Source organism: Rhea pennata, chromosome 1 (assembly GCF_028389875.1).
Source record: "Rhea pennata isolate bPtePen1 chromosome 1, bPtePen1.pri, whole genome shotgun sequence".
Classification (NCBI taxonomy): domain Eukaryota; kingdom Metazoa; phylum Chordata; class Aves; order Rheiformes; family Rheidae; genus Rhea; species Rhea pennata.
This window is the reverse complement of record NC_084663.1, coordinates 32,403,821-32,418,140: the sequence shown is the minus strand read 5'-3', so window position 1 is coordinate 32,418,140 and position 14,320 is coordinate 32,403,821. Positions and strand designations below refer to the sequence as shown.

Genomic DNA, 14,320 nt, shown 5'->3' with positions numbered 1-14,320 from the left:
CAAGTTTGCTGATGATACCAAGCAGGGAGGAGTGCCTGATGCATCAGAAGGCTGTGCTGACATTCAGACAGACCTGGACAGGCTGGAGAATTGGGCAGAGAGGAACCTCATGAGGTTCAACAAGGGCAAGTGCAGGGTCCTGCACCTAGGGAAGAAAAACCCCATGTACCCCATGTACACATTGGGAGCTGACCTGCTGGAAAGCAGCTCTGAGGAGAAGGATGTGGGAGTTTTGGTAGACAATAAGTTGACCATGAGCCAGCAATGTGCCCTTGTGGCCAAGAAGGCCAATGGTATCCTGGGCTGCATTAGGAAGAGTATAATCAACAGGTCAAGGGAGATGATCCTGCCCCTCTACTCAGCCCTGGGGAGGCCTCATCTCAAGTACTGTGTCCAGTTCTGGGCTCCCCAGGACAAGAGACATGGAGCTACTGGAGAGAATCCAGCATAGGGCTATGAAGATGACTGGAGGGCTGGAGCATCTGCCCTACGAGGAACAGCTGCGAGAGCTGGGCCTGTTTAGCCTGGGGAAGAGAAAGCTGAAAGGGGATCTTATCAATATCTACAGATACCTTGGGGGGACAGAAGGGGGAAGAAGGTCAAGAAGATGGGACTAAACTCTTTCAGTGGTGCCAAGTGACAGGACAAGAGGCAATGGGCACAAATTGAAACACTGGAAGTTTCACCTGAATATGAGGGAAAACTTCCCTGTGAGAGTGACAGAGCACTGGAACAGGTTGAACAGAGAGGCTGTTAAGTCTCCTTTTCTGAAGACATTCAAAACCTGCCTGGATGCAATCCTGTGTAACATGCTCAGTGTGACCCTGCTTGAACTCAGAGGTTATCCACTGGAAATACAGGAAGAAGAGAGCCTAAACCTCACTTTAGCTGTTTGAGCCGGACAGCTAGTAAAAACTATCTAGATTGTAGAGGGAGCCAAAAGATGCAAGACAGGACAGGAATGAATTGCCTCTAGAACAGGATCTGATTTTTTTTCTCTCTGTCAACGCCTAACCTTTAGATGACTATAATCAAACAAGTTGATCTCTGCAACGACACCTACAAACTGTTCATGTGATCTAAGATATACTACAAAAGATACCTCTGGGGAGACTGAGAAGCAGCATTTGCAAGACTCTGGAGAAACTATATCCATCATCTGAAAGTTACATCATCTCAAACTTTAAATGAAAGTTGAAGAGAAGAAGAGTTAAAATGATCACAGGACTGATGACAGGATTAAAATAGACTATCTTACAAAAGAGACATTACACAACATATGGTTTGTACTAAATGACACATAGAAGTCTCCTGCTGGAGGTAAAGGTGCTAGTTAAAAACATCATCCTTACTAAGGACTTGCTGCCATCTCTTTGCCAGAAATTACTGCCTACCATCCAGGCTGATAAGATTGGGTCAACTCTGACAACTCCACAAGTCAGTCTTTGTATGACTAAAAGCCTTAAGGCAGATCATACATGTTTATAAGAGAAAGGCAAGGAATTCTTGAAAATGGTTTACACACACAAGATGACTAGGCGTCTCTCAGAAGCCCACTCTTTTCTGGAATGGCACCAGACAACACCTAAATGGTTGGAGAACACCTAGACACATTCACATCAGCAATCTCCACCAATTTGTGTCCTCCTACAATCAGGGACTCAGGCTATTGAGTAGGTCTCATATTTTCATTACCACAAGATCCACAGCTGAACTGAAGAGCAAGATGTTTGCTAATCTCTTGCCAGTCTAGCTGCATGAGCACTTACCAAATGAACTTCAGTAATAAATCAGATGGGTTAGTTCAGAAAAATCAATTTAAACTGTTCAAACTAGACAACTTACTGTTCCCTGACATGTATTAATACATGCTTGCAGAGCCTACTCTACTAGCAGATCAGTAAAAGTAATCATATTTGACAGAATGGCAGTAACAAATACATCTTCTCCTACTATTGCAGGATCCAAAAAAGACCATGTATCCAAGGGCAGCAAAACAAAATGAAAAGTGATAAAGACTTTGATATAGCAAGGGGTAGACTCCAAGGAGGGACAAGAACAGATGGGTATAAACCGACAACTTAATTAATGTTGAGTATTAATGAAAAAAAAAGTTCTGGAAAAATCTAACTGTAGTAACATGGGTAAAATTTTTAAGATAGAAGAGGACCGCTTTCTGGAAAGGAATACATGACATAGCAGGATGCCATGGCAGGAAACTGAACTCAAAGAACTAGAGTTTTCCTTCTAGTCTTACATTTTAATTGTTCACTCACACTTTGACTCAGCAGTCCCTTGCTAATTTTAGGAAGCTCATCAGGCATGCAACCTTACAACAGCGCAAGAGTTCCTTGGAGAACCCCTGGGGGAGTTGGAGCCTTGTTTTGTCAGTTGTAGATCTAAATGAATTCAAGCCATACCCGCAAAACTTACCGTGTTTTTGTGGAATTTTTTTAAAATAACAAAAATCACAAAACACAAAAGCCTTAGTCTCCCTCTCTCTTCCTTTCAACAAATACTTAACAGCACAGGCAGACAAATTCAGGGATAAATTACAAATTATGACTTCTAGAAGAGTGCAGAAAAACAAAAGTCTACTGTTGTAGCATTTTAAATCAATCTACGAATATTCCTGTCTTACATCATATTCCGTAATTTCTGGTAAATTGCTTTCATCAGCCTTCTCTGACTTTTCAGCTGCCCACTTGCTTGCAGCTTCTGCAAGTTCCTTTTCTGATAGTCTGCTGCTCTTATCCAAGGCCTGTACAAAAACATTAAATGAAGGTTTAACATGAAATACATATATACATGGAAATGCACCTTCAAAAGTTAAAAAAAAAGTTATTCAGATCCCAAAACATTTAAAAGACAAACAAGCTGAAGATATCTTATTTGCTGATTGATTCATTAAAAAAAGAAAAAAACAAAAATCAATGAATAAGCTAGTGAAAAACACTACTTTCAGAGTCAACTTTATTAAGTTCACAGGGTAGACAGAACAGAAGAATTGTTCAATACTTTTACTGAGTTTAAAGAGACCTGGATCAAATAGGAGCTAAGGAGAAGTCCGATACAAGTAGGGACTGATTTAAAAATTCACTTCGCTTTGCAGTGACAAAAGGCTGTAACAGATTTAAACACAAACAGTAAGCACTGCATATACTATTCAACTAAGCTAATTAGAGACAGAGAGTATTCTATACATACTATAACCAATGAGAAATATGTCTATTAAAACCACGATTTTTTACTTGGGATAAGCGTTGATCATTTATAGTAGAATCAGTCCTGGCTTTATGGCCTTTTAATGGTCATACAGATGGAAACAGTCATATAAATAGTATTTAAAAATCGGTATCACTAAGAATATGACCTAGCTTCTACTAACAAAGCAACAAATAGACGTACCAAAAACAATTTAGGAACAGCTAACTTTACAAATCTCATTTTGATGATATGGATGCTTTATTTGTAAAACTGTATATATAAAAGCATCCATTCCAGAATCTATACAACTGTAAATATTAAAAACTGCAGCATTAAGATGGATATCCAAAAAAGATAAAAAAGAATCCTCCTACTTGAAAGATTGTCACAATCCTCACCCAACAGCTGTTTTATCTTTATTCAACAAATACAGAGCTGAAAATCATGGACCAGTTATCATCAATTAATTTGAAATTAGATAAAGAGGCAAAGGAAGCAAATACTGTGACCTGTAGTAAGACTGCTTCATCTTCAGACCTTTTGTGGTTCCCTCAAGTAAAATATAATGCATACATCTTTGTGCTGTGATACAGCATAAAGATAGAATTCACTTCTAGACCAGCTGGGATAGAACCATCTGGGATTCAGTATCATAAAGATGCATTTACCTCAGGTAGGATACCTCTTTTCTTTAATTATAAATTACAGAACTAAAAAAGTCATGAGGCTAGGAGAAGTTTCATATTAGATGGGGTACTAATACAGTTGCTAAGAGAAAGGGTGAAATAATTCATAATGTAGTCTGGCTCACCTTTCCCAGCTACATAATTATTCTTACACTCTCTACCAACCATCAGTTGCCAAGTTTTTCCCCAATGTTCTTTTTCCCCAAAGGATGACTGACTTCTACCTTCAGTCTGACTTTTTTTATAGCTGCCAAAAATCTTGTATTATGGTTCCATTATATACTCCTCCCTTTCCTCAAATGTACCTCTGGCCAACACTAACAAAAATAAAAGACCAATATCTTTGTAACTGATAGTCAGCTTTACATGAGATGAAGATAAATAAAATCTCACATGACTTAAAATATTTCCACAAGCTATGGCTTGTGGAAACTAACCACTCAAATATGAACTAGAATATAGCAAAGAGAATTTGATTAATTTAATCTCACTAAAGTTAGATCTATAGGCCTATATATTTTTAAAAAATCTTGAGTGCACTTTATGTAACAAAATAATGGTATTTCCACAGATAAACTATAGGACAGGAAAAAAATTAAAGGAACATGAAAATGTTTCTCAGAGAAAAATATCTGCATACCTCTTCAACCACTGAGGCTATAAAGCACCAAGAGAATCACCTCCTAGCATAATTTTTTTTAAAAAAGAAAAAAGATAAAAGCAAAAGAAAAAAAAAACTTGTACAAAATAGAAGTCTTGTTGTTTGTTTTTTTCTCCCCTCCCTCTCCTTTCTTATGTATAATATAATAACAGCAAAAACCTGTCAGCTTACTGATATCTTTGCTGGGAAGGTTTCCCTGTCTCATACATCTACCTTTTGCTTTAATTATGTTGGATACAGCCTCCAAGGCTTGTAGTCCAGACAGCTATTAAAGAAAAACACAAAAGATTTCATGCAGCAGTTAACTAAACAGATGCTTAAGATCAGATAACACCAACATGTATTAATTCACATGCACAAATATGTAAAAAAAATAATAATTAAAAGGCATAGATAAAATATCTTTCAGATTTGCCTACAGTTACTACACTGAAAAGAGATATTGCTGCAGAAACACAAACCCTTATAATTATTTCAAAGGTAACTTAGAGTGGTGAAAACTATCACATTTAAGCTATAAAATAAAGCATCTAACTCATTTATCAAGCTTAATTAAATTGTAAAACCCTGGCCCTAGAGATGTTTATCAAGTTTCACCAAAACTTTTGCTGTTGATATTTCTAGGTCAGTGAAACACTTACATAACATAACTGGTTAGTGTAATCCAGTCATCTCTCCAAGAGGCCCCACATAGATGGTACAACGTATTACCGGTAGATTTCAGGACTTACAGAAACAAGTGATAAAACATCACTGAAGTACATGCATACTTCATTTCTGCAGGATGCTGGACAAAGATTTGTACTGTCTGGGGAAACGATTTTAATCAAACTGCAAGTTTCATTTTTGTGTAGCTTACATCAACTCTGTCAGTGGATATAGGCAAGCCTCTGGCAACAAAACAATACAGCATAAATGAGACTCAGTTGGAGAGGAAAGCAAAACGTTTAAACAATACTTGACAATTCAAGCTCTCGCTGCATATTAATACCATACAAGAAATTTTGCAATGTCTCCCTATTCTCACAAATTTGTATTAAGCAAGGATTTGGTGTTAAGCTGCAATAGGCTAAGTTTGTAAGCAAAACAGGTGACTTATTATAAAATTTATTTTATAATCCGAATTAGTGCAACTTGTGCCATATAACATCTTTTATTTCACTCTGCCTATCTACATCGCTAAAAGCATAGTGCTTACCTCCCCCTTAAAGACATCAGCAATTAGCTAATTGCTAGCACAGCAGTTCTAAAACAGCTGCATAAGGGATAAGTACTTAGAAAGACGTAGCACAACCAAAGCCTGTTTTTTTTCCCTGCCAATTATTTCCTTCAGTCTCACCTTTTCACAAAAACAGTACCTTTCTTCCTTGTATGACTTTTCCTTTAAGCATTCCACTTTTTTTCTTTCAAAGGACCTCAAAAACTAAGCTAGCACATCATGCTACTTCGGGAGAATGCTACTTTTTATAGGAACTTAATCACTTAGAACAATACATTGCATTGTTTCTTTATTTCTCATTAAAGCATTTCTCAAAAATTCAGGGAAAATACTCCCAGAGAAATGTTCATTTTAACCTCAAATATAATTTTAAGGCAAGCAGTCTATGAAGTGAAAACCTTTTCATTGCCACAGGACTGCTAGAACAATACTGAATGCTGATTGTTCATTAGTGTTTATTAGGCTGTCTGTTCAATGAATTTGCATAATTATGTAGTTGGTGCTTAGCCCGCAAGATTTTTTGATGGGAAATTAAATAGGACCATTCAGAATATAAAACAGCATTTACTAAACTGTTCTGCAATGCGGCTCTGCTCCCAAGTAAATGTACCATTCTTGCGAGGAGCCCTGCTTTTAAGCCAACTCTACTATTCACATCACCCTCTCAGTCAGTCAGACACTTTACCACACTGTCCTATTGATTACTTTCTCCTAAAACCTGTTTCCACATTTTTTCTTTGCCCTTTCTTTTCTAGCATACTCCAGACTTTGGGAAATGCCAATTCAAAATACATTCAAAATACCCTTTCTCTTAAAAGTACGAGAAAGTGCTATGGAGTAAAAGACTTGTCTGTGTCATCTTTAGATACACAGCATTATCAGCATCTTCCCACCACATAAGGAGTTAGTAGAAACCCATCTTCTGTTGGACTGAAGAACACTTCAAGATACCCATTTCCTTAACGGCTGCAGACAGCATCTCTCCGTCTCTGTGTGTGCCAATCTGTGTGTGCGCGCGTGTGTCCGGGGCGGGGGGGGGGGGGGGGGGGGGGGGGGGGGGAGCAATCCGCAACCATAGCGAGAGAAGCACTCAAAAAGAAAATTCACCTTTGACGAGGGTACTGCTGTGGAACCTGATGGTGATGTGTCTCTTGATGTTTTCAATGATTGAACTGAAGTCCTCTCTTTACCTAAAATTGAAAAAAAAGGGGGGGGGGAACACAGTTGCAAAATTAAAGATTTATGTTGCAAATATATTTATTGGCTTGGAAAAACTGTAGTGACATTTGCTTAATTCAGAAAGGAAATCTATACTACTCTCCTCACCCCCCAAAACACCTGGTGACAAACATCAAGGTTATAACATTTACTTTTCTTTTCAAAGATAGAAACAATATAAAATATAAGGTTGGCATATTTAGAAAAACCCATTTTCCTTTTTTTCCAGCATTCAACTGAAAGGACATGTCAATATTGTCTGGCAAGATGACATAGTTTTGCTTTTTAATATTCCTGGAATTAACTTGTTAATGGTGAAATGAATCTTTTTATTATAGAAGACCTACAATGGGATACAGTCCTATACAGCATCAACGATAGGCTAGACTGTCTTTGTGTTATCAGTCTTAAAAAAAAAAAAAAAAAAAAATCAAATCAGCAAAATGACAACTCAAATGTACTGTACTCATCACAATTAGTGCACAGGCTTCTCCCATATCAGTTATGGGTAGCCCATAGTGCAGAACTGATTGCAGCACAGACTACTAGTTTTCAGACTGTGGTCCACAGATGACACATAAGGGATCCACAAAAGGTAAATAGGAAAAGCAGATCTGTTGTCAGTAGGATTAAATTCACTACACAATTCACATTTACTGGGTAATTTTTGACTGTTTATAAATTGAAAACTACTGATAAAAATTACTGTGGTTTCAATTACAGTTATATTGTTTCAATTAAAGATATAAATTAAAAACGTATCTATCAAATACTTACTCTATATCCAAATTTTCATAACAGAACTATAAACAAATATGGATTTAATGAGTTCAAGTAATAAACAGAAAATATGACATTTCATTCCTAAAAACTGAGCTATCTTCTATACAAACTTTGTGCTGTAAATTAAGACTGCATTTTATATTGTGTATTTTTAAATAAGATTACCTATGAAAGTAAGTCTATGCTAAATGTACATCATGTTTCATAGGTATTTGAAAAGCTGGCCTTCTACTCTTTCACCACAATTTCATGGTATCATGTGTATACAGCAGACTGTTAATATACAGCAAAAACCAAACAACTGCTCATCTCTGCATATTGCTGGAGGCAAGCGAGTTACTGCTCTGCTGTCAGAGGTCTATTATTCCCTGAAAAATCTTCACAGCTATTTTCAACAATGCTACTGAAATGACAGGCAAATGTATTTTTACTTTTACACTGACCACATTTGGCAAGACAGCATATGACTGGACTTTAAAATGCAGTAGACAAAAGTAAGCTTTCCATATTGCGCTATAACCCTTGATTTGATGAAGACATTAATTAGAAAACTTATTCAAAAACATAACAAGCAGTCACATTTAAGAATTTCTAGTGGCCACGAAACTGAAGATGAACTATGAGTTGTCTTTAACCACAAAAGCTTTCAATAACCAAATGAAACAGGAAAATGAACAGAAAAGGCTACAAAAATTTTGAAGTTCCTGCAAACACAACATATCCAATACCAACATAAAAAAGATGGAAATAATCACAACCAACTTGCCACACACTCCCAGAAACACTGAGTAGCTTGCTATCATCACTAAGACACTAACAGGAGTCATACTTTTGTGATACCTGCTTTTCAACACTGTAGATGACCTACCTCCTTTTAAATGCACCAAACTACTCAACCTCTGCCTTCTATATGCCTCCTTCCTCACACTGGACTCTTCATACATTATCTCAGTTGAGTATACTACATAGTTCTATCTGAATAGATGAAACTAGATGAAAGAGGTGGCAGTAAATTAACCAAAATTAAGGAGAGAGGCAACCTCTCATTTAATTTTGAGCCATTATTAGGAGGCTATTTATTTTGAATGCGTATATGGCTATTTCTGAATCCACCACAAACCCTAAGGTTGCTTTTTAAGCAACCTTACTTACCTTCTTATATTCTCCTGGGCATACCATTCTACAGATTCCTTTATGGAGTAGCCTGAGCAAGAAATATTATTTTACTTCTCTCCATAGCTGAAAGTCTATCCTCTCTCACAAGCCTTTTCTGTCCCATCAGTCCAATCTCCTATCTTTACCCAGTTTTGTTTCTTCACATCCTGCAGTTGTGCATAGTCCTGTATTTGTCCTAACCTATGAAGGTCTGGAGAGCATGAGATATTCATCCTTCAGGGAAGGTCATCAGGCCACCAAACTGTTTCAACATCAGTGTCTAGTACTGCACAGAAATCAGCTTTGTTTTCTTAAAAGGATGCACACCGCAACAAAACATTTCAGAGATTGTAATTTTAAACAGTATTACAATATTTAAATGGACACAGTACTAATAAGTTTAGCATGAAACAATATAATAATACATTTAAACATGTAAATGCAGAGTAAAACATATTAAAATGAGACATATGTCATATGTCCCATTTTAAGTTCCTTTTAAATACACGGCATGTGAGCTTACCTAAGACAAATCATACTCAAAAATTATTCTAAAAGTTTAATTTAAGCCATGTGTATCTTGTAAATAGGCCATTTTAGTTCAGTTATCTACTGGAGCAATTTAGAAATATTTTTTTCCAAGAAAGAAGTTGTTATAAAGAAATAGGCCAGTCTGCAAGACAACTAGTCTCTTAAAACCAAATTAAAGATGATAGGGACAGAGATGTTTGACCATGCAGTGAAAAAAAGAAGAAAATCTCAAACACTGTAACCCAAATGTAACTATGTTTCTTGGCTAGCATTGTTTCTCCTTTCTGAACATATCTGACTCCACTTCACTACTTTGTTTTTCAAAAAAAGGGAACACTACATCAGTGGTTTTGAACATTCCTCTATTTTTAGACTCCTGATAGGCTCTAACAGGTCTATGGACTGTTTCAAAAATTCCATACAGACAGACATGTAGCACATACATTTCTTGGTCTTTTTTTTTACAGAGGCTGTAGAAGCTGTCCATTATCCCTGTGGGAATCACAGATTACAGGTTGAAATAAAACATTCTACATTATTTAACTTCATTCCTGCAAAAAATGAACTTATTTCCTGTAGAGAAAGCAAAAGCTCTCTTAAAATACATGGAGTATTTTCTTGCATTTTCCCCATAACCTTAACAACATGTTTTCCTATTAGAGTTTAGTGCTTCAGTAATTCTGCTATTATACTACAAACATGTGGTAGAAATTTGCTCAAAATTGCATGAAATTCCTGAACCATTCCACAGTTTTATATAGTTTATCTCACCCTTTTTTCCTGATCTTACTAATTATGATCTGCATATCTATAACCTTCCTGTAACTTTAGTCAAACATCTCTTAACTTCCTCTTTCACATTTATGTGAATTTGTATTTACACAAGAATTGCTGCAAAACATTAAAGAATTTCTGCTGTCAGCTAGAAAGGTAATTTGCCTTTCACCAAGGAGTGAAATAATTTTTCAATATTTAAGTAATGCTAACCAAACAGCACAAGATCTTTTTTGATAAAAAATGCTACATCATGGTCCAGTGTGCTGCCATAAAAACAAACAAGATACACATCAATGAACAAAATATTGAAATAAGAAATTTGAGAAGACAGAAAATACTGTCAAAATAAATGGTAGGTTTTTATAAATCATCAGAAAGTATTTGCAGAAAGTAAGAGAAATCTGATCTGACTAATCCACAAAAGCTTCACAAAAAGCAGTAAGTAAGATTATAGTGTATTTAAAACATAATCAATTTTGCTTATTTTTGCAAGTTATCTAAACACAAAAAAACCGAAATGTTATTTATTATTAATATTAAAATAAAAGATGATTCATTAGCTTTTTGGAAAAGACTAATAGCTAAGCTTTAAAAAACAGAACATACACAATACAATCTTGACTGAGATACATTATATATTGCTTTGAAGAAAGCAAGATTTGAGACAATCTGAAAAAGAAGATAACGTCCTATATTGGAGAAGCTGTGCAGCTAACAGTAGTGCAGCCATTGTACAGATGCTATTGAAATAATACCTGCAGTCTCCCACATGAAATCTCTACAAGTATACATAAGGGAACAGACGGTTCAATGAAACAACTAAAGAGCAGACAAGAAAACTGGAATGAAATATCTAGTGCCCTCATCGTGTAAGAGAATATGTAAAGAGAAAAGTCTTATACAATGGCAATCAGTTTCACCTCACTAACCACTTTTCATCATTAATCCAGCATTACCTTGCTGAGAAGAAATATTTCTTTTATGTAAAGATGACATACTTCTGCTATGCTGGGACTGGTGGAAAGGATAGACTTTGCTTCTTTCAGGAGAGTAGCTCCTACTGCTGACACTAGAGCCGGATCTGCTGTGCGGAGAATCCCTTCGGCTCACAGGCGAGTCCCTGAAGAAAGGAGAGTCCCTCTTATGAGGGGATCGCTCCCTCATGTAGTGGGAAGGATAGAAGCTTTTTCTTCTGAAGCCATCTCTGATGTCCCTTTGAAAACAACAGAAAAATAAAAGTTACTTAGTTATCCTTACTTATTTTGCAGAACAGCACAAGATAACAAAATTACAACAACTTCTCTCTGGTAAATACGAATAGATTAACTGTCATCTGCAAAACAAGTCAGAAAATTGTCTGAAAATTGTCAACATCGTTAAAGTACTACACAATGAATGGAAAGCAAGTTAGAAAATAGAAACAAATGAATCTGTAATAGTTTTAATTATTTCCTCAGATTTCATTCAAATACTTCATAGCTAGAAGCTACTTCCCTCCTACTACTTAGCTAAAACAATAAAAAAGAGAAAAATATTCAAGAAATTAGACTTTCACATTTTATTTCTTCAAATTCACTCTATAGTCTGCCTCATCTGAAACAAAGTCTTAATATTATGATAGGTAAAATGCATATGCAAATATTACTCACATTATTCCACTTTTTCTTCCATTCCATCTTTTTTTTTTACCCTTATTTTCACGGGACTATCTCCCTCATTTGACTTCACAAACCTTACACTGGGAAATATCATTCAGGTATCATTTTACATCAAAAAAAGACAACAGAAAACTAGAAAATGGCAATCTTCATCCAGGGCCAAACCTCAAATGAAAAATATGATGATTTATACCTACTAAAATTCTTCCTAAGCAATTTACATGATACTTTAAACTTTTCTATAAAGTGCCACACACACATGCTCAACATTATATAAAATCAGAAAGCATAAATCTAGTAAACACCAAAACTTTCTAATAGATTTTTACATTATTATTTCAGACCAAACCCAAAATGTCCAGGTTGCCTGACCACATAAGCACATGTGTGTGCATGTGTGTGCAAGCAAAGGTCAAAAAACAGAATCAAATTGTACTTTTCCTATAGAATCTCAAAATTTACAAACATCCACATGAACATGAACTGAATCTAGACCAGTGACATTGGTATTGGTCAGAAGATACACAGTGAAGAGTAGCAAGTGCTTCTCAGCTCCCTTGACAGTCACAGAATTGCTAAGTAAAAAGATTTCCTAGCATTTATAGTATGTCAAAACGTATGTTCTCTCATTGTTTTTCTCCTATTTTTATTACAGGTCACTATTTTAAATGAGCAAATGTCCCACAAAGATCTGGTGGTCCCATCTAGCCCAGTGTAGCTAGAGCCAGTTTTCTGTTGGTAGAAAGAGGGAAAAAAGCCCTCTAGCGTACAATTCCTACAGCATGTTACTGGCCCGTATTCGTGGTGGCTAACGAAGGGCTTCAGCGTGCCGAGGTGCTCGGGACTACTCCAACTGCACAGGTAGTGCTGCGCTAACGCAAACCCTTATTACAAGCACTTGCACTAATGTGATTTACACAGTGTTGGCTTACTTTTTGCACAGACAGCATATCTGCATGAGTGGTTCTTCAGCGCAAGAAAATCCCACAGGCAACCTTTAGCTTTTTCCGCAAAATTATCTCAGGGTAGGAAAAGAGAAGATGCTCTCACATGAGCTAGTGAGAATACAGATAATCCTTCAACCTATTTCTCAAAGTAATTGCATTTTTCCCAAGTCTGAGGAAGTAAGATATCAGGTAAATAAAATGCATCTTTGTTTAGCAAATTTTAATACGAAACTAAAGTAACAACAGCTCAGTAGCTCTCAGCAACTCTGTTTTTCAGGAAAACAGCACAGTTTTACAGGAAAATGATTATTTCACTGTTAACAGGCCACAGGTCTTTTCTAGGTATCTTACCTCCTAGAAAAGCATGTTTTATAGGTCCACATACCAAAACTGACACAAGACAATGTACATTACAACAGATTTATATCTAACAAATATACTTTTATATATATATATATATATATATATATATATATATATATATATATACACACACACATATCCATTTCCTTTCTAGACACCTTGTTTTCTTCTGTTTATTGGGACCCTTTTTTCATTTCAACTGAGTCACCAGAAGGAACAGTTAAAGAACAGTTAAATATACAGTGCCATTGTACAGCTGTGTGCAAAGAACATCCTCAGATGCACCCAAGCTTAATGCTGCTTTCTGTCAAGGCCACAGAGCAACATGCCCAGCTGTGAATACTACTCTTCAGAAAATAGGTGAAATAACTGGAGACTTTCCCAGAGCAAGTAAACAGAATGATCAGAGATTGAGAAAACATATTTAATGAAAAAGCAATGAAACCCCTTGGTCTGTTTAAGTCTAGGAAAAAGAAATCTGAAGAAGTTCAGATGAGCTCTCAAACACACAAAATCTAATGTATAAAATTTTACAGCTATATAAAATAGGAAAGTAATGCCTTATCTACAGTAAATGTATAAACAGTTCAAGTAGCAAAAGACTTAAAATTGCAAAAAGGCAGATTTAGTTCTGACATTAGGAATACTGAAAAGACTAGTTCAGCTTTCAACCAGTTTGCTTAGAGATGGTCTCCATTAGTAAATAAGTAAGAAGAATACATTTATTTTAAGAACAGGCCAAATATCTATCAGGAATGATATAGGTACACATGATTTTCTCTTGTAACTCTCTCCCTTTGATTTCATACTAAATATCATTTTTGATCAACTATATCATCATTTCTATTGACTTCAAACACGTACAGAATTTGACAAATCATCTCAGCTTTCAGAGACGCAGTCCAGGACAAAAATGAATTAAGATTAATTTTAAACATATAATTCAGTGTTTTGTGTAGTAGGGTACACACAATGTAAGTTCAAAAGGTTAATGGGTAATGATCAGTGTAAGGCAACTGATTTTTTTTTAATGTGCAACTAAGCAAAATAATAAAAAGTTGTCTTGTGAAAATTCTAAGATTTAAAATGTCATTTGGTGCATTTGAATGTTCCTG

At 35.9% G+C, this 14,320-nt stretch overlaps 1 protein-coding gene across 3 annotated transcripts in view; it reads right to left on the bottom strand.

Annotated features, from left to right (window-relative positions):
- PPHLN1 (periphilin 1) overlaps positions 1–14,320 on the bottom strand; it is an 80,693-nt gene that overhangs the window by 35,338 nt on the left and 31,035 nt on the right. For 2 of the 3 annotated variants that reach the window (XM_062567471.1, XM_062567480.1), the window contains exons 6-8: positions 11,194–11,450; positions 6,881–6,963; positions 2,642–2,761 (exon numbers count right to left, since the gene is read on the bottom strand). In XM_062567471.1, the coding sequence (XP_062423455.1) occupies positions 2,642–2,761; positions 6,881–6,963; positions 11,194–11,450 (460 nt within the window). The remainder of the gene's footprint in view (positions 1–2,641; positions 2,762–6,880; positions 6,964–11,193; positions 11,451–14,320) is intronic. The other variant, XM_062567488.1, reaches the window with a different exon arrangement.